The 21709-nt window shown below is 48.8% G+C and overlaps 1 protein-coding gene across 4 annotated transcripts in view; it reads right to left on the minus strand.

Annotated features, from left to right (window-relative positions):
- LOC135899632 (protein dispatched homolog 1-like) overlaps window positions 1-21709 on the minus strand; it is a 500922-nt gene that overhangs the window by 76733 nt on the left and 402480 nt on the right. For all 4 annotated transcript variants that reach the window (XM_065428947.2, XM_065428939.2, XM_065428962.2 and 1 more), the window contains 2 exons: window positions 18653-18792; window positions 13257-13380 (listed from right to left, as the gene is read on the minus strand). In XM_065428947.2, the coding sequence (XP_065285019.1) occupies window positions 13257-13380; window positions 18653-18660 (132 nt within the window). In that variant the 5' untranslated portion in view covers window positions 18661-18792. The remainder of the gene's footprint in view (window positions 1-13256; window positions 13381-18652; window positions 18793-21709) is intronic.

The following is a 21709-nucleotide window of genomic DNA, read 5'->3' on the forward strand; positions in this document are numbered from 1 at the left end:
TCTCACTTTTTTGTTCTTTCTGAAAGTTAAGCTATTACTATCCCTAAACATATAGCCACGTGTGTCTTCGTCTATTCCCTTTGTCCTCATTTTGTGTGTGTGTGTGACCTAACCACATCAAATTCCTCTTTATCTTTTTTTTTTGTTTCACTCGCTTAGAGGTAGTGTAGTTCTCTAGCAAGCAACAGCGCTATACAGGAGGCCCGGCCGCGGTGCTTGGCTCCCTACGCTGACGGTCATCTGCATACTAATCTTGAAACGGATTAATATGCAGAACCGTCACCCAGAAAACCAAGCCACTTCAGTCATAGGGTTTCCAAAAAAAAAAAATTCCTCGAGGGGACCCAAGCGCTATAGCGTCTACGGAAGCTGTAAGCCTGTCGCTTCAGTCAGCATGAGAATGACGAGCGGTATATGGATTAGCCTAGGAATGGTACTAACCTATAGTCTTCGCCTGTTTAACTTCAAATGGTTTTGACAGTTCGCAGATCAATAACTTTCAACAGGACACTGCGTCATAAATGCAAGAATTCGCAATGATTACGCGAGTGCGCAGAGATTAACTGCCATGCTGTGTTTTTTTTAAAGCCACGAATTCTTGGGAATCTAGAAAATCTAAAGCGAAATAAATAACGCCGCAATGACGCTTGAAGACTCAATCGTGAAGATAGGAGAAATTCATGTACTAACCGTCATTCTCATTGCACAGTTTCTTTCTTTCTTTCTTCTCATTGCGTAACCCCTTTGCCCTGTGTAGGGTAGCAAACTAGAAGTGCGTCTTATTCGCATCTCTCCCTTTCCTTCAATTCCTGCTCACTCTCTTTCTCTCTCGCTGTGATTTCAGTGGCGGGAGAGCCATGCGCCCCGCCAGCGGTGTCAAGAATGGCGAGCTGTGAAACAAGATTGCCACACAGTTACGACAGGGCGACACGACGCGCACCTCTCCCTCTCCGTCGCTGCAGCTGGGAGGCGTTCAAAGAAGCGACCTTTGCGCTGGAATCCGCCGCCTTCCTCCAGCCCCTTCGACATTGTGACGGAACTAGTTCGGTGCGTGAACAATGATTCCGGAGTTCCCCAACGCGGAGCTGATTTGACACGCTTGGACAAGCTGCCGCGGGAACGACGTATTTTTGTGCTTCTCACGGTTCGGAGTGGCACGGAACAACGAGCGACCCTCGATCGGCAACGATAGTTCCCGGAACGGCACCCGCCAACGCCGTCGTCGGGCATCAGAGCGCGGTTGCCTTTGTGTACGTAAACTGTTCTGCAGAGCAGCGGCGCGTTGGTGATGAGTAAACGAACAGTCGCCGCGTCGTAGGACCGGCGGATCGAGTGTATAAAAACTGTGGTTGTGCGAATGCTGAGGACACTTCTCTTGAGCAGTCATGTTAGACTGAGTCACTTCTCTCATGCAGTCATGTTGGACTGATACTCTTTTTCTCAAGCAGTCATGTTAGACTGATTTAATTTCTGTAAATAAACCCCTTTTCCTCGTTCTCGATGAGAAACAGTTCTTCACTTCATCAACGATCTCAGCGTAAATAAGTTGGACGACGGCATGGGCCAGCTACCTTCGAATTCATGCCGTACTCCAATCTTGGCAAAGGACCACGGACGATGGGATTGAGCCCCCAATCCTGACAGCGGCTGCAGGCGAGAGGAAACCGTAGGCTTGCGTAATGTGACGTGATATAGGTGTTCTTTCAAACGCTTGAACCACATGCATTTTATACAATAATGAATTGCCAACATCCGCAAGCCGTGCGTATAGGTTGCACACGTTTGCGCGCGCAGACCGGATGATGAATTGATTGAATATCGTAGAGCACACATTGCTGCTGAAATTAATATTATTTGGTTTAAGGACCTACATTACAAATAGGCAGATGAGAAAGAGAACGCAATACGCAGGCTGACAGCTACCACCATAACGAACACAACGCCTGCCTATTCTTCAGGGACGAGGCGATGTATCACATAGTAATTGAAGACAGGAACAATGGGGTGGGGGGATGGGGAGTGAAAAAGAGAACAAGATGGTAAATCACAATGTAAGTGAAACAATCACAAACAGCGTATGCCAGAACGAAGAGGAGCAGTTTAAAAATAAGGAAGCAAGGAAACGCACAAGCAAGCAAACCCAACAATTGAGTAGAGCTTGGAGTTGCTTTGCTGTCGTGCCCCAGTGTCCCCAGCACTTAATCAATCAAAAGAGCAGCACCGCCTTTGATGACCCTGATATGGTTGTTGGCCCCGCTATTCCGAAGTCGTGTTCCTCCCAGAACGCATCTTACACTTTCGGGCCATTCTCTGCTGACCCTATCCGCGGCGCTACCAACGAAGCTTTAACGAGCGTCGAAGGCACCTGAAGCAGTCACGTGGTTCGTTCCATCGCCACTTTTTTTCAGCGGTGACTTCGCACTACAGCTTACGCACCCACAATTAGATTTATGCGTTCCCCATAGAAGAATCGACATTTGGGCAAGTTGGTATTGTTTGTACAACTTGAAGGTGCAACGCAAGACGACGTATACAAAAAAGCAGGAAGGACACAGGACAGTGCTGATATATGTTCCGGACAGCGTTCACGTGTTACCCGTGAAAAGAACGCTGCTACATCATTTGTTGTTCGTTGATTTATTTTATTCCGTGAGTTGACCTTGTAGAGCACTGCCAGCTCCTCGACTCAATATGCGTAGCTCCATGGAACGTCGAGGTTTTCTTCGCGCATGTTTGAGGCCGAACATAACGCAAAAAAAGAAAGAAGAAGACTGCCCGGCTCGCATGTATTTTGTGCAAGAAAAGTAGAAAGAGATCGCGCGCACTCTGAAAAGCAAACGCCGCGTTAATTAACTTCACACCAAGTGAAGTTACATACAGCTAATCTAACAGCGGCGAAACAACCCAGCGCCTCAATCTTGTCGTCCCTAGTGCTTTGATCACGCCGCTCCGTTTGTGTGCGGCACAATGAAGCCGCCATGTCTTACTCATTGAAACGGCTCAAACGAGAGCCGCTGACTCAAAATAACCCCGCACTGCCAAGTGCGCAGCCCAAACGCTTTTGGCACGAATATACCCGCCGCATTGGGTCCATGGCTATTGCATTCTGCTGCTGAGCAAGAATTCGAGGGTTCGATTCCCAACTCGATCGGGCGGCCGCATTCCGATAAAGACAAAGACGCTCGTGTGCCGCGTTTTGTGAATACCCGGTGGTTTAACATCATTCATCAGGCCGCCACCACGGCGCCTATACCACAGAGCCAATGTAGCTCTGGGGCCTTGAGGGCCCCTAATGCAGCTGTGGGACCTTAAAGGGCCAGGAAGCATTTTTGAATGTATATAGTAAGAAAATGTTCCCGATATGCCAACGAGGCTCCTGTAAGGTCGCTCTGATTGTTCGTGTTCTTAAGTGTCACGAATCGGCCACGTGCTGTGTGTATAGAGAGGGGGTGCCCCCCCCCCCATGTCAGCGGGGCAATCGTTTCTGTGTTATGTGGGGTCACGGACCGCGCGGTGTTGGGTGACGCGTCGCGGCAGGCGCCAGGAGGGCGATTGCCGATTCCAGGAAGTCGGTATTGTGCGCACGGTGTTGGCAGTCCGCCGACGGTTACACGAGTCCGCACAGACCCGCCTTGAAAGGGACCATTGTACACGGTATGGTGGCTCTGGCGCCCGAGTACCTGACTAAGTGGAGGCGCCGCCGCGGTTAAGAAGGGCTTAGCAACCTTGACGCCGTGCCGCATATACGGAGCAGGGATCTATTCTGCTACGCGTCCGGAACGCAATCGCCAGCCTTGTTGTTGGGTGCGACTGCCTGTGTGGTGTCGAAGGCCAGCTTACAGTGCACGCTGTAGGGGTGCGGTGCACACGTGAAGAGTGCATTCGGACGGCGGCGTCTTGCAAACACGCACTAGGAGAACTTTGTCTTGTAGACAATAAGTTTGAAGGACAAGGAGGGCCATCCGTCTCCCACACGGCCAAACTTTGAGTACAGCGGCAATACGTGGTGTCGATGCCCCTGCTTCCGAGACCTAGACGCCGTTGGGATATGAGGCGGTCTAGCGATAACTTGGTCGGGCCTGGCGGGTTTTGCTGAGCCCGTCACTAACTACGTAGAAATGAGAGGGCAACGGAGTTTTAGGGAAGAAGGAAAAGAGCTTTTTTTCCCAATATGTTTATTTTTAAGAGTAAGCCCATCCCTGTGGGTTGTGGCTTAACAAACGGTTGACTCTGATGGGCAACTGAACCTGTGGGACGGGCCAACATCCCTACCGCCTTTTTTTTCTTTGTATATTTGGGCTATAGAAATCGGGACGACATGCTGTCCCTCAGACTTGGCTGAAATCAGGATTGCTGATAGATCAGTGAGCCTCCGTACTATGTACGTTAAAACGAGTCTGGGCTCTAACAGTCATTGAGACAGTCGAAGAGTGAGACTTTGTTTCCCAATTGTTCAAATTTGTAATGTATTTGTTTTACCTGCCATGTATATAGAAAAGTTTACGTATAAATATTTCTTGTACATCTGATCTCATCGTTTCCTGCCTGCGTTTGATCAACAACTGCCGGTCATCGTCCGAGAAGCTTCAAGTTCCAACGGTGAAGCGAGGACAGAGAACGAACGAAACTTTACTGCTCCTATAAACTTGTGAGCCAAATACCATTGCACTGCACGCCACAGGGAATTTACAATCTCGTGTCAAAATTACTGGTAGGAAATCGCTTGCTCTTGCGTCCGCCATGTCGTCATGCAGCGTCATCGCAAGCAGCTGTGCTGACTGATTTCGCGATCACCGAGAATATTCTCAGCAATTATTGCTCATGTTAGCTAAATATACGAAAAGTATATGTCTGCGAACTAGAAAAAAAATCTCAGAGGCGATTTAGCGGTAAACGAGAGAGAAATTCGTCAGCATTACGTCGCACCTCAGGCCCCGGATCCAAGATAAATATATCGGGCGTTTCAGTGAGTACTTTCAAAATCTTTAAAAATTGCCTCTGGCAGATATCACTAGTTCATGCGCTGGGCTACTCGGAGCGGAGGGCAATACTTGCACAAAAAATTGTATATGTAAAACCGACTAATTAATAAAAATTCACTAATTAGGTTTTCGACTAATTACATCATATGGCCCATATTGCAATTTACAAATTCTAGGCTGGAGTTCGCAAGGCGGATACACTTGGAACGAATTTTGAAGATGGCACCAGTGTCGAGATATAAATTTCCGAACTTTGCGGAGAAATGCCTTGGCGTTCCAGTTAATTTGTTAACAAAACGTCGTTTCATGCACTGAAGCACACAAGTGACTGGAAGGCCAATGCATTTCTACGCAAAGTTCAAGAACTTATATCTCGAAACTGGTGGCGTCCTGAGAATTGATTCCAAGTGGATCCGCCTTGCGAAGTCCGCTGCTAGGATTTATAAATTGCAATAAGGGTCATGAGATAATCAGCCAAAATGAATGAGCTAATTCTTGTTAATTACTCGATCTTGCACATCAAATTTTTTTTTGAGCAAGTAGTGTCCGCCGCTTCGGGTAGGCCGGCTCATAAACTAGACTTGAGCTATCTCCCACAGGAAAACGCTAAAAAAGATTTGAAAGTTTTCGCTGAAACACCCTGTGCACACACACACACACACACACACACACACACACATATATATATATATATATATATATATATATATATATATATTAGGTATATATGTACGTCATACACATTTAAAGCTCTGCCATCCCCTCGCTACATGTACCACGGGAGCAATGCCCCACACTCCAAACACATGCACCTTTTCCACTTTTACATTCCTAATGCTAATGTATTAACAGACAGTAAACCCATTTTATCTTTGCCCTGCCCGTATAATCCCGACAGCTGCACGTTGCTAAGTTTGCTGTGCGTGGCCTCCGAGAAGAAAGGCGCAGCGTAGACACCGCAGCAGCCGCGGGGCGGCGCCACAAACTGTCTCGCGTTTAAGTTTAAGGGGGCTTTATCTCCCGTTCAACCTCTGGGAGGCGCCAGCGGGGCATAAAACCCCTTGATAACTTGAAGGTAGCGACACTCCCCTCCCCGAAGAGCTTTCCTCCTCGATTCTCCTCGCGCAGGCTGCACGCCCGCTGCGCACGGCCCGCTTTTTCTCCTTGGCTCTCGAGGACAGGCCGCAGTACTCGACGGAGGCGCATCATTTTGGGCCACTTGAGCGCTCCAGCGGTGTAGAAAATTTTGAAAAATGGTGATAACCGTATCGAGAATGCTGACGGTCACGTTTATGAGACGGTTGGTTTCTTCTTAAAGCCATATGAATGGGGCATACTTCTGTAAAAAAAATTAAGGAGCTTTGAGGCCAGTTTTTTACTCCAGACATTTTTCCTGCCACATGATAAGACGCTTTACTTTGTGCCTCTGATGTAGTGGTGCTTGTGGCACATGCCTCTGTGTTTAACTTTTGTTTCTGATTGGAATGGCTGATAGCGCCGAGTGCAATGCCTGCGGTGTCGAAGAAACTATAGACCATTTACTGTGCTACAGCCCATCATTTGAAAATGAAAGACAAGATCTCTGCACAGCTCTCAACCAGTTAGATAGAAAACCGTTCACCTTGAACAAGATCTTGGGAGCATGGCCTCGTATATCGCAGCTACAAAAGGCCACAAAAGCGCTGCTGCGATATTTGAAAGATACAGGATTCAGTCAGCGTCTGTAATCCGGACTGAGTGACTGAACGATATCCCTGGTGGACTTTCTCTTCTTTCTTTAATCTTTCCGTCCCCGTTTCCCTTTCCCCAGTGTAGGGTAGCCAACCGGGCTCAGTCCTGGTTAACCTCCCTACCTTTCATTTATCATTTGCTCTCTCTCTCTCTCCTTCTTGCCTGTGGGGGCATGTGCACCGCATGTAGTATATTCAGTGTGTCAATGAATTAGTCGCTTGTGCATCGTCCGTCCATGCATCTGTCTTCTCAATGTGAAAGTAACTTTTGCGCTGTGGTGTCTAAACTCAATAGAGAGTTCTAGAATTGGGGGCCCAAGCGGCTTGGGGACCCAAGAAAATTGCGCGCGACAAGTGCGCATGTGCAGAACCCAAGCCTGTCTTGGGCTCTTGCGTTCGCGTTAACCCAAGACCCAAGAATCGAAAACTAGCGTGGGCCCCCAAGCCGTCGTGGGCCGCCCTCACGGGTGACAGCGATGGCGTACAGCAGATGGTCGCAGAGCAAACTTTGTTTACTTCGACTGATTTTCGCCATTTCACAGGGGTGAACTCACAGTTTTTTCGCAGCGCGTCACAAGAAAACACCAACTAAGAGCACTTGGGTTCGATTGGCTTTGCTTGGCTTAGAATCGCACACTTAATTCGTAATGCTAACTGGTACTAACACAGTTTCTTACATTTCATTGTTCGTTCTTTTTGCTCAAAAATGCATTCTGTTTGTTTTCACTTGGAACAAAAGAGGTTCATTTTTTTTTCTTTCAAGCACCTTTCTATTTTCCACACTGCGGCACCCCGAGCGCTCAACTCAACGCTGTCTGCGTTCGACCCAATCCTCAAACTCTGCTGCTCACCTAGACCCAAGAGCAACCGACGCAACGCGGTACTTCATTAAAACTTCTTTCTGGGCGAGTTGGTGCATACTTGACATAAAAACTGTTTACAGCGCAAACACATGGAACCACAAAGTAAGGGACAGGACACAAGCGCTTGTGTCCTGTCCCTTATTTTGTGGTTGCATGTGTTTGCGCTGTAAACAGTTTTTATGTCAACGCAACGCGGCTTGGGGGCCCAGAGCCTTGCGCCCCCAATTCTAAAACTCTCTAATAGGACGGTTGCGCAATTTCAATGCGGCGAGCAAGCGTGCACCATCATTATCATTACCATCGTATCGTGTCATCTGACATAAGCGCCGCTTCGCGTCGGTACTTACAAACTTTGCATTGCAGTTCCGTTACATTCCTTCAGGTGTCCCGACATGTTGCAGTTGTATATAGCAGTTGCATGCTGCATTTAGGTGAACCTGGTTAACTCAAACACGCTATGCGACTACTTGTCACCATCCCGTTTCGAAGGGGATGCCAACAAAGCATCATTGTCATCGTCATCAACAGCAACGTACCGTGCCAAGAGTCGAGGCGTGTGACATGTGCGCCACGTAGTCTGGATACCTGTGCTTACTCTTCGGTACAGGTCAGAACATTGATTCAGGACAACCTCTCAACTTTTCTCTGATGACAAAAAAGAAAAAGAAATGGGCATGGGCTGGACATGTAATGAGGAGGGAAGATAACCGATGGTCATTAAGGGTTACGGACTGGATTCCAAGGGAAGGGAAGCGTAGCAGAGGGCGGCAGAAAGTTAAGAAGTTTGCAGGGACAACATGGCCACAATTAGTACATGACGGGGTAGGTAGTTGGAGAAGTATGGGAGAGGCCTTTGCGCTGCAGTGGGCGTAACCAGGCTGATGATGGTGATTATGATGATTTTATTGCAAATGGATTCAGTCAGACCTCGGACCAACCACTTGGAACATAGCAAAGTCTAGAGAGTTGCTGGCGCAAGAGATAGAGTGAGCTGTTATTCACGAAACTGCTGACGCAATTAATTGGCACCCACAACTTCCGAAGGTCCACCTAACCATAGATTTAAAATAATAAATTAAGGTGGGTAATCAGGCTGATGATGATGATGATGAAATACATCTCACTCTCGTTTTCTTCGGTACACGTTATGACACATCCTCGCAAGGTACGAACCGCTGCTGAAGAAGCAAAGATGCTACGCGTGCTGCCGCAACTAGGCAACATTGGGCTCAGCAGGCCGCCGTGCAGAGAGCAGGACAAGCCGCAGCTCGCAGTGACTTTTTTGTTTTCTTTCTTCTGTTCCGCGTGGCGTTGTTAGTGGAAGCCGGTCGTTGACCAATAAGCCACATACCGGAGCACAGTAATTACTTTTGGAACAAAGTGGTCAGGCAGTGGCCCAAAACGCTACACATTTAGCGAGGAGCCTAAGCGATGATGACGGCGATGACTTGCTCGAAATTTTGTCTTTCTCATGTTTTAATGGTTCCTGCTATTACTACACGACTATCTCTTAACTACAGCGTTAAGTTACCCCCCGCCGTGGCGAGTCGACACTCGCATAGCGAAAAGGGGAAAACGACTCCCCAATATTCGAAATCGGGATCAGATCTCAAGATCGTGCTTCGCATAGAAAAAGCGCCTTCAACAACAACATGCTCTTCGGTAATTCCAGAGTCCTTTACTACTTTTTTTAAAACTGTTGTTCGTTTTTGGTGAACTGAAACCGTTATGCTTCCCGAAATAATTACCCATCCTCCGCAACCATGTTACCAACGACCAACAGCCACAAACCCTATTCTCTCCCTCAAGTATAGTTCTTTCCTCCAAGCCATTGAACTTTGAAACTGTTCTGATGAAACGCCCACGCTTCTTCTACAGGATTTTTTTTTCTGAGATGCGTAGAATGATGTTGGATTTATTACTGTTATGTCCTTACGATATGCACACGTGTCGTATGATAGCATTCCTTATTTTCTTTTCATCTCGCAGTGTTTGTATATAAGGCGCAATTGTCTTAATGTCTTTCATGAAACTGAGCATGTGTTGGTGGGCTAGTTGGTTAAGCATGATTACAAAGACGGCGTGTCTTTCATGAAGTTTACTTCAATTTTGCATCACCCCCCGTCCGCGGTAATCTTGACGGGCTGCAGTATCTTCATATAAATAAAATAAACCAATAATGTATTAAAGAACTCAGGTATTTCTTTAGAAGCAGCGACAAATGGAGGCACGTTCTTGGGATAAAATAAGGGCAATGTCCCATTCAGGAAGTTTACCGGGGCAGCATACTGAACATCTACGCCAGTAAAAGAAAGTTACTAAAACCGTCGCCAACTGTACAAGGGAACAGTTGTAGTCGAAATCAATAAATACTCGCCAAATTTTGCGACTTTATCGCTAAGTTAGCAACACTGCCACGTACCATCGTGAGTAAAATGTCGGAGGGCGGCGTGGTGACTCATTGGTCGTTTTTGCATCTTTTCTGCCAATACTAAGCGTCCTTTCACAGTAAGAGTGGGTACTTCGCCAGGAACAGAAGGGTAATTTTTGATGATTTTTTTATTAATGACATGACCTTAAAGGAGAGAATGACTCATTTGTGCGGCAGAAGTTGCCAAACTAGGTCGCACGACGAAAATCTCGAAATGTGTCATGAACAAGGAATGCAGTCAGAGAGCACGGGCAGGCATTACGTGCTGCGCATGATTCCAAAAAAGCCACACAAGCTAGCAAATCACACATGTACAGCACCATGAATAAATAAATAAAAGTACCTGGAACGGCCCCCGAAGATACACAGCAGTTCACAGTTTTGTATACGAACGGACACGAACCGCAAGTATAATCCACACATTACGTACTACAGAACTGCTTAGCAACGTACATCCCACCCATATCATTTGTAGCATTGCGACTTTTGTATTAGATGACACTAAGATTTAATGTAAACCTAAGATGTCGGAAGTTTATGAGAAAATTTTCGAAAGCGACAGGAGTTTTTCTCTGCAACGCGACTATTGATCTATTAGGGCGGAAGCCCTAAGTACGGGTCGAAAAATTCGTTGTCCGGCGTTATCGAAAAATTGACCGTCCGGCGTTATGGCACCCAAATTGATAGTGCCACTCCCTACCATTGGTGGGAGTCGATCCCTCGACCTTTGGTGGGACCAACATTCAATGGCACCAAATCGGTGGTGTCCCCATCGATGGTCGAAACCACAGCTATGATGTCAATTAAGGCGAAGTTAATTAAGGCTCGGTTAATCACGAATCCACGACCTTTGGCGGAAGTCGAACCCTCGCCATTTTGTGTTAATTAGGGCGCATTAAGGCACAGTTAATTAAGATATAATTAAGGCGCTCGAACCGACGACTTTGGTGGGGGAAAATAAGTAATAGGAAGTAACAGCGCGTTCCGATGAGAATGTCAAGCAATGTAATGAATGTCTCGTGAGCGTGCAGGCTTTCGCCTTCACCCTCTTAAGTGTATGCTAATGCGACTCAACTTTTAATGCGGTCAAACTTCGTATTCATGATAAGAATCGCTTTAAAAACACGTCCGTGCCATCTGGTCTGCGCGCAGAAAGCTTGCCGCTGGTTTCCCATCATCGTCCAGGTGCAGCAGGCGCTGAAATGCGACAGGCGCGTATATTTGCATGGCCTCCGATATCGGATGGCAAGCGCGGTAATAATAATAATATTTCATTTCATTTCATTTATTAATAATGTCAGCCTCATTGAGGGGCTATAACAGGAGTGGAAAAAACGGAACTGAACAGCAAAATGAGTAGTACAGTACATATTGAAAACCATAGTTATACATTAGTTAAGAGGAAAAAAAAAAAAGATCATCTCGTGAAATGCACACATAAACAAAAACAAAAATGCATCACTCAGAAATCAGAACAGTAATCTTATACAGCAGCAATCTGATCTCTTCGCCCTATGCTAGTGCCATAGATGAAATTTTCTAAGTGGCGTAGGAATTCAGCTAATGATGTCGACCGAACAGCAGAATCTGGAAGAGAGTTCCAGTCTCTACAAGTTCGGGGAAAATAACTAAACTTGAAACAATTATTTTTTATAGTCGGTAATGGGATAAACTTACTATGACGATGCCTTGATGTTTCATATATGGGGTTTTACGTGCCAAAACCACGTTCTGATTATGAAGCACGCCGTAGTGGGGGACTCCGGAAATTTTGACCACCTGGGGTTCTTTAACGTGCACCTAAATCTAAGTACACGGGTGTTTTCGCATTTCGCCCCCACCGAAATGCGGCCGCCGTGGTCGGGATTCGATCCCGCGACCACGTGCTCAGCAGCCCAACACCATAGCCACTGAGCAACCACGGCGGGTGGCAAGCGCGGTGACAACCAGCGCGCGTTGCCGGATCTCGGAGGTCATCATATCAAAATAAATAAATAAAAAATGCAGCACGTCCGATGAGTTGGAATCTATATACACTGATGCTTTGTGTGCGTGCATAAAGACTCGAAACACGAGTTTGTGCTCATTGAACGTGCGCACAAAGTGACACGGCAGGCTTTCATTCAGGCATTGTAGACAGGCTAATGCAATGCCGCCGCCACTGTCGCGAGAAGGCGAGCTTTCTGGTTCTCTCAAATGCGTAAACATCGCTATGCCTACCCAACGCGGAAACCTGTCCCTCCTTCCGTCACGTGATACGATCGCCTTCAAGACAGGGCCCGCAGCAGCGAACGAATTCACCTTCATGCTGCCTCTCTCACTTCAACGCCAAATAAGCGGCGGGAACGCAGGCCCGCTCGGCTACGCCATACGCAGCCACCTCTGTAGTACGGTTGGTCACGGTTGATAGTATTGCAACACGGGTGGATAAGGCCGCTGAAGAGGTAACGGCACGTAATGAAAGGAAAGTGGTCAGCGCACCTGGCGCCGCCACCTGCAGTAGTTTGCTTGCGTCATCAATTCGCCTCACGCCGCCGACAGCAGGAGTTTCTGCCTTTCTTTCCCACGAATACTCTAAACGTCTTTTGCTAATCTCGATTGCTGAACGGTTAACCATTCCATCTTCTTTGAATAATAATGCTTCTGGAAGGTGGGCACTCCCTGCGGGTCCATACGGACACGCTGGGCCATCTAGCGGTGCGCCCGTGAAGTCTGCGCGAAGTTCCCCCCTCCTTTTGTGTGGAGTCAGAGATTCGTGGCGCGCCGGTTCGTGCACGTAAGGATAGGAACGTGGTCAGCGCACCTGGCGCCACCACCTGCAGTAGTTTGCTTGCGTCATCAATTCGCCTCACGCCGCCGACAGCAGGAGTTCGCGTCGCCGCAGAGCTTTCGCAGGTACCGGAGGGGTCATAACATTGATAACGACACCGGGCTGCGTGGAGAAGAGCAAGTGGCACAACGCTTATGCATACTTAGACAACTAGCAGAGGAGTTTCTGCGTGTGTTTTTTTGGTTCCTCCGCACAGCCGGCGCCGCCGCCGCGGATGCGAGCGCCATCTGGTGGCGGTGCAAGGAACCCGGCGGCGCGCACCCCGCGCTGCGATTGGCTGCCCTACTCGGCTGTAGAGAGTAGTGCCGCGGCAGCGCCCACGGTCACAAAAGCCCGGCGAGGTTCGCAAAGAAAAGCTTTGTTTTTCAGAACTTCGCACCCCCCCCCCCCCACCGCATCGAGGATTCGCGGGGGACTCACCCTGAGAGGGTCCGTGAAGCTGGGCAGCTCCCAGAGGGTGAGCGAGGCCACGATGGCCGTGGTGGCCAGCGAGAAGACCACGAAGATCACCAGGCTCGGGTGGTTGGCCACTTGGCGCGAGTACCTGCAGAGCACGCACACAAATGCAGTTAGACAACACGGGCGAAGGCGAAAAAATCTGGGTAGAATTCACATCCCGATGACTGTGGACCTTACTGTAATTAGCATTCAAGTAATGTAGCGACCGACACACCGTATTGCCACCGCCGAAAGGCGTTATGAGCCGTGTATTACAGCTGGGCTCCTCTGGCGCTTCAATGATGCTGCTGCTGATGATGATATTTATTGTCATTCGCTTTGAAACGGTGCGGATACAAACAGACACCTAGCGTGCTTGATTTAATCAGGTTTTACCAGACCTATCGCCATATATAGCCATTTGCCCATCTCAACTCGATCTTTCGTATTTAAACCCTCTATCAGCATACTGTACACTTTCAATGACTCCGGCTCTCCCAGTCTGTGCCTTTCTTTCCCACGAATACTCTAAACGTCTCTTGATAATCTCGATTGCTGAACGGTTAACCATTCCATCTTCTTTGAATAAGAATAAGCATAAGCATAAGCATAAGCTTCTTGAATAAGCATTCCATCTTCTTTGAATAATAATGCTTCTGGAAGGTGGGCACTCCCTACGGGTCCATACGGACACGCTGCGCCATCTAGCGGTGCGCCCGTGAAGTCTGCGCGAAGTTCCCCCCTCCTTTTGTGTGGAGTCAGAGATTCGTGGCGCGCCGGTTCGTGCTAGCTGACGCTGAGCATTATTTCCTCGCTGCTCGCGGGCATTCGTCGCGCAGCTCTAAAGCATCGGCGTGCTGTGCTTGAGAAGCCCGTGTGACGCGGGTTCGATTCATCCCAGCGCCAAATAAATTTTAAAGAACTATTTTCTTTATTTGAAGAGAGGCATAAAGACGTTATAGGTTGAGGCACCCAAAGTGACTGCAGAACTGTTCGTTCCGCTATAAGAGGTGTGCAAGCGTTAAATGTTCAACTGCTAGTTAAGCAGTATGTCTTCGCTATACGCCAGTTTCCTGCTGGAAATCTCTCTTTTTTTTTGTAGTATGCATCCAACGTCAAGGCACAAACCAGCTCAGGTACAAATCTTTTTCATGCATACGATCAGACAGCTTGCTATCGGCCAGTTCGTGGCAGAAGCTAAAAAACTGCCGGAAAGACTTTTCCTCGTTAAATCAATAGTTAGGAACTGCATAGGCAATTCCATTTCTCATTCGCAAGCGCTAAACATTGCTTTCGCTGGGAACCGCATAACCATATGCGAATACGAAACTCGAAAGCCGCTTAAGGAAATTGCCTCGAGAATTTCCGGCCATATCGGGTCACAAGCTTCTTTGCAGCGACGCAAAGCTTCCCGGGTGCGTAAGACAAATAATAATAACAATAAAAAAGGTTCTGTGGCATACACACAGCTCTCGAGTTGCACTTTGGTGAAATTGGCCGGAGAATTGCGCCGTATCGAGTCAAGCAGACTTTCGCAGCGGAAACGGATATTCTATAGCGTGCGCGCGCTCGTGCCTGCATACGCTGTTAAAACGGCAATTTGCCCTACCGAGTCCAAGAGCGTGGAGCCTTCGGAAAGTCGTATGTATGAGCCTCGAGCTTTTGCGAAGTAAACAGGACCTTTAATTAGAATCGGGATGCGCCGGACCATCGTAAAGAAGGCCCCCGGGTAGGGGAAAGCTGAAGTAGATATACCAAGCTTGCGGCACGGAACTTGACTCCCGCGAAACTGCAAGGCTATTTTTTTTTCCTTTCTTTCTCTTATCTCGCTTGTAAAAGGCACCTCTCTTGGACGTCACGGAAAGGGAAATAATTAGGGAGGTTTAGCTTGGCGCATTTCTCGTATTTATATCAGCTCAGTGTCGCAGTAATTTAATTTAATTGTGGGGTTTCATAAGACGCCACACAGACACTCACGGGCACACTAACTCGCTTCAACACTCACTTCACAGGCTGAAATGGAGCTTTCAGTGAGCGATGAAGGATGTGAGTGTACATGGGTACGAGCAGGAGTCAGTGCCGGTGAGCTTTAGCAGACGTGAGCATGAACAGTTTCAGTGCGACCAGGGTGAGTGTACATGGGTACGAGCAGAAGTCGGTGCCGGTGAGCTTTAGCAGACGTGAGCATGAATAGTTCCAGTGTGACCAGGGTGAATGCACATGGGTACGAACAGGGCGTCAGTGCCGGTGAGCTTTAGCAGACAGAGCATGAACAGTTCCAGGGTGACCAGGGTGAGTGTACATGGGTACGAGCAGGAGTCGGTGCCGGTGAGCTTTAGCAGACGTGAGCATGAACAGTTCCAGTGTGACCAGGGTGAGTGTACATGGGTACGAGCAGAAGTCGGTGCCGGTGAGCTTTAGCAGACGTGAGCATGAATAGTTCCAGTGTGACCAGGGTGAATGCACATGGGTACGAACAGGGCGTCAGTGCCGGTGAGCTTTAGCAGACAGAGCATGAACAGTTCCAGGGCGACCAGGGTGAGTGTACATGGGTACGAGCAGAAGTCGGTGCCGGTGAGCTTTAGCAGACGTGAGCATGAATAGTTCCAGTGTGACCAGGGTGAATGCACATGGGTACGAACAGGGCGTCAGTGCCGGTGAGCTTTAGCAGACAGAGCATGAACAGTTCCAGGGTGACCAGGGTGAGTGTACATGGGTACGAGCAGGAGTCGGTGCCGGTGAGCTTTAGCAGACGTGAGCATGAACAGTTCCAGTGTGACCAGGGTGAGTGTACATGGGTACGAGCAGAAGTCGGTGCCGGTGAGCTTTAGCAGACGTGAGCATGAATAGTTCCAGTGTGACCAGGGTGAATGCACATGGGTACGAACAGGGCGTCAGTGCCGGTGAGCTTTAGCAGACAGAGCATGAACAGTTCCAGGGTGACCAGGGTGAGTGTACATGGGTACGAGCAGGAGTCGGTGCCGGTGAGCTTTAGCAGACGTGAGCATGAACAGTTCCAGTGTGACCAGGGTGAGTGTACATGGGTACGAGCAGAAGTCGGTGCCGGTGAGCTTTAGCAGACGTGAGCATGAATAGTTCCAGTGTGACCAGGGTGAATGCACATGGGTACGAACAGGGCGTCAGTGCCGGTGAGCTTTAGCAGACAGAGCATGAACAGTTCCAGGGCGACCAGGGTGAGTGTACATGGGTACGAGCAGAAGTCGGTGCCGGTGAGCTTTAGCAGACGTGAGCATGAATAGTTCCAGTGTGACCAGGGTGAATGCACATGGGTACGAACAGGGCGTCAGTGCCGGTGAGCTTTAGCAGACAGAGCATGAACAGTTCCAGGGTGACCAGGGTGAGTGTACATGGGTACGAGCAGGAGTCGGTGCCGGTGAGCTTTAGCAGACGTGAGCATGAACAGTTCCAGTGTGACCAGGGTGAGTGTACATGGGTACGAGCAGGAGTCAGTGACGGTGAGATTTAGCAGACGCGAGCATGAACAGTTCCAGTGTGACCAGGGTGAGTGTACATGGGTACGAGCAGGAGCCAGTGCCGGTGAGATTTAGCAGACGTGAGCATGAACAGTTCCAGTGTGACCAGGGTGAGTGTACATGGGTACGAGCAGGAGTCAGTGCCGGTGAGCTTTAGCAGACGTGAGCATTAACAATTCCAGAGTGACCAGGGTGAGTGTACATGGGTACGAGCAGGAGTCAGTGCCGGTGAGCTTTAGCAGACGTGAGCATGAACAGTTCCAGGGTGACCACAGTGAGCGTACATGGGCCCGAGCAGGAGTAGGTGCCACGGTGTGAGTCCAGTGCACACGGTGTGAGTGCACATGGGTACGAGCAGGAGTCAGTGCCGGTGAGACTGAGCAGACGTGAGCATGAACAGTTCCAGTGTGACCAGGGTGAGTGTACATGGGTACGAGCAGGAGTCAGTGCCGGTGAGCTTTAGCAGACGTGAGCATTAACATTTCCAGTGTGACCAGGGTGAGTGTACATGGGTACGAGCAGGAGTCAGTGCCAGTGAGCTTTAGCAGACGTGAGCATGAACAGTTCCAGTGTGACCACCGTGAGCGTACATGGGCACGAGCAGAAGTCAGTGCCACGGTGTGAGTCCAGTGTACACGTTGTGAGTGCACATGGGTACGAGCAGGAGTCAGTGCCGGCGAGACTGAGCAGACGTGAGCATGGACAGTTCCAGTGTGACCAGGGTGAGTGTACATGGGTACGAGCAGGAGTCAGTGCCGGTGAGCTTTAGCAGACGTGAGCATGAACAGTTCCAGTGTGACCAGGGTGAGTGTACATGGGTACGAGCAGGAGTCAGTGCCGGTGAGCTTGAGCAGACGTGAGCGCGGACAGTTCCAGTTACCATGAGCACGAACGACGGTTAGTGGCGGTGATTTTTTTTAGTGAACTGAGTACGTAAACGTGAGAAGGTATGTACCTACGTGAGCCGGAGAAGACGAGAGCATAAACGCGTGCCTGTTAATGTGAATGGTTGAAGTAACTATAGATGAACGCAATTGAGTGCAGATGACCGCGAGCACGCTTGAGCACTTGTGAGTACGCAGCCTGCGAAAATATTCGCGAGCGAGCAAGAGCGACTCCTGTGCCAACCTGTAGTATGATCGACGTCCCGCGAAACTGCACAGTAAATTATGAGCGACGCCGTGTAATGGGAAGGCTCCGGATTAATTTAGACCACCTGGGGTTACATTAACGTGATCCTTACGTTTAAGTACACACGATGCATTTTGCATTTCGGCTCCATCGAAATGTGGCCATCCGCTGTGGTTGGGAATCGAGCCCGCGACATTGTGCCCGGCGTATTATTGCAGTGCTTCTGGCGAAGACACTGTCACCGACTGCTAAGGAATGGGGACTGTAGATAAAAAGAAAAACGACGTTTACTGACTAAGCTTCGCATAGACGGCGGACATCATAACTTGCCCGATCATTCAGCGATGAGATTATTAATTAACAACCTTACTTTAATTACCCATCTAATTATTTACTTTTCGGGGTACGTTGTAACTGAATAATTGAAGTCAGCCAGTATATCAAGAGCGCACACTATAGCAAGAAACTTTGTGCCTTGCACCATTTTCTAGCTATAGGTGAACAGAGAGTCCTTTAGATTAGGGGACGCAAACGTCTTGCGTATACGCAAGAACTAGAGGCCACGGTACTGCGCATGCGCAGACACCAAGGTATGGGTGTGCGCATGCACAGCACCATGGCCCCTAGTTTTTGCGCACGCAAGCCGATTGCGCGTCCCCTAATCTAAGGCTCTCCAATATATCCACATTTGCCGCGGAAGGCATTACTGCTCCAGTTAGCCTTTTCGAGCACCGAAACAACTTAAACCCTAACCACTGCATGACGAGCGGTTCAGCCAGAGTCACAGAGTGTCTTGTTGCCACTGTCTTCCGACAGGGGCCGCTTTGGTCAGGCGCGCGATGTCCCAGGAGGCGCACCGAGCGGCGACATGGGGAACAGCGGCCGGCAAGTCACTGCGAAGAAAAAAAAAAACGGAAACTCACAATCAGGGTCACCATGTTAAAGGGAGACTGAAAACTAAAACACTCAGGGAGATTAGAGTGATAAAGCAGTCTTTCAAAAGTCTATATTGGTTAGTTTAGCAGAAAGAGGCCGATTACTAATGAAGACGAAAAGAAGGTCAAACTTTAGTTTCTTGAACTTGGCGCTAGAAGTTCGGCCCGTGTACGTCAGTGTGACGCTTCGCATTTTAAAGCCTTTACCTGCACAATGGCCTGAAACTGAAACAATGATAGGTTGCGGCAAATATTTAATCTGGAAACAATGCCGAAAATTTGGACGCACATTAAACGCATCCTTGCATATCAAACCAAGCTGTAAGTACATAAACTTCCATACAGGTAGATATTTTACTGCAACGTATTCGCTATTCTAAGAGATCGCCCTCCACCTAGCGGCCGTGCCGAGAACCAGGCGATTCAGGTCCAGAGGGCCTCCTATCACGACATGCCCTGAATACATCGTAATTCTCCAATTGCCGTGATTGCGCGACGCACAAGCATCGCCCCCCCCCCTCCCCCAGAAAAAGAAAAGAAAGAAGGATGTCGAAATATTTTTGGTGTGTGTGCAATTGTGCGTGACATCGCGGGGGAAAGACGACAACGTATCCTTTCATCGCTTCCCGAACGAAGCAGACGACGCACATCGGAGAGCGACATGGACAAGAAACTTGCGTATCGGGCAAAAGTGACTCTCACTATGACGGTTTGCTAGGGGCATTTCACTCGGAACGACTTCTTTCTTTCTGGCGAGTAGACCATCATGTGAGAGTTTCAAATCACGGAGTTTACTTTCGTTAAGGCAGGCGCTTTAACAAATTTTAGTAATGTCCGCTTAAGCCTCATTTGATTTTAGTGCTAATGATTTTAATGATTGGGTGAAGGAACAAACGCGAGTTAATGAGATCTTAGTTGAAATCAAGAAAAAGAAATGGGCATGGGCAGGACATGTAATGAGGAGGGAAGATAACCGATGGTCATTAAGGGTTACGGACTCGATTCCAAGGGAAGGGAAGCGTAGCAGGGGACGGCAGAAAGTTAGGTGGGCGGATGAGATTAAGAAATTTGCAGGGACGGCATGGCCACAATTAGTACATGACCGGGGTTGTTGGAGAAATATGGGAGAGGCCTTTGCCCTGCAGTGGGCGTAACCAGGCTGATGATGATGATTATGATGATGATTTTAATGCGAATAGCATTCCTAGCCTACATCAGCCGTGTTGAGCCTGCCTGCCTGCCTATCTATCTATCTATCTATCTATCTATCTATCTATCTATCTATCTATCTATCTATCTATCTATCTATCTATCTATCTATCTTACGCAAACCCCCCAAGCTGTCTGCTTGCTTGAGCCACTAAGTATGTGCTCCTGGTCCTGATACCGTCTTGGTCGTTCCCTCGTCCTCAGTTTAGCTTCGTGATCCTACTCTCGTCATACCGTTGTCGTCACGCATCGGCGTCACACAGCCTACACAGCCTGTCATGCATTCCTTGTCACACCGCCATCATAATGCAGTCGTGGTCGTACAATCGGCGTCGCTCGAGCTTCGTGATCTGACCACGTCGTGCCTTGTACTCGGACCCAGTGGTCGAATAGCTTGGCCTTGCACTAGGTATGCATGTGTTCATGGTCGCGATGCCAGCGTGGTCGTTGCTTCGTCGATATTCTAGCTTGCCCATCCGACTCTCGTTATCCCGTCGTCATCACACAGTCGTCGTCGCGTCGTCGTCACGCTGTCGTTTAATCATTGTCATCACTTCAGCACAACCCACCTCACCCGGTCGAGATCGTATCACCGCGACCTCGTGATTAGCCGCGCAACACCATAGCCGCTAAGTCACCGCTGCGGGTTGACCAGCTGCGCAGCAGAAGGTGTTCATTATTTTCATTTGCCGCGAAAACATGCAGTTTTCATACATACAGAAAGCAAACGAACAGAAGGATCAGCCTGGCAATTGAGTGCGACTGGAAGCAGCGCGTACGAAGCGTGCATATATAGCAAGCAGTTGGTACAGAAACAAAGAGACTGAATAGAGGCAGATGAGTAACAACGTTCAAAAGAAACACACACCGCCAATATGGGGCATCGTGACGGTCGGCGGACTCCGGCTTAATTTCGTTCCCCCACAGGGCTCTTTAACGTTCACACGTAGATCTAGGTACGCAGGAGCGTCTTTGTATTACCCCTTTCATCGGAATACGACGGCTACAGCCGCGAATCGAACCCACGTCCTCGCGCTCAGCGGCAGTAACAACACGCGTCGACCGAGCCGACGCAACCTCATAGGGTAGAAAGAACAAGACGACAGATGACACAAACTAAAGTATAAAAAACAGCAGTCTCTGGAGTCCTGGCATATATCCCCAAGTTCTGCACGCGAACCCTATCGAGCGATGCTACATACTTCAGGAGGCTGCCCATTACAACGCGTCGTTTCTGTAGACCGGTAAAATTAAATTTGAAGGGGGGGGGGGTGCTCCGAGCGTATCATTAAGATCGCGCGATGCTCGCGAAAAGAATTCGCCCTTATACACAAGAGAAGGCCTCCAGGATCGCGCTTCAGTTGAGAGATCTTGTGCAGCTCTTAGAATACGCCGTGCTTGTACATACAGAGCTCGGCTACAAGAACAATGGCGAAAAAGCGGCAATGTGAAGAAACCACTCCATAACGTGTCGACCAGCGTGGAGAGAAAGGCGACGGCAAAGCGTACAAAGAACGCGTTCGGTTATGAATCAATCTCTCGCGAATCTTCGAAACAGACTATAGGCAAAAGAGGGATGGTGGCGTTTCGTGGTGCGCTCGGTCTATTTAAATTCAGCAAAGATCGACAGTTTCGGTCCTTTCACTACAGAGCTCCCGCTATATCG

The sequence above is a fragment of the Dermacentor albipictus genome, chromosome 10 (assembly GCF_038994185.2).
Source record: "Dermacentor albipictus isolate Rhodes 1998 colony chromosome 10, USDA_Dalb.pri_finalv2, whole genome shotgun sequence".
In the NCBI taxonomy this organism is placed as follows: Eukaryota; Metazoa; Arthropoda; class Arachnida; order Ixodida; family Ixodidae; genus Dermacentor; species Dermacentor albipictus.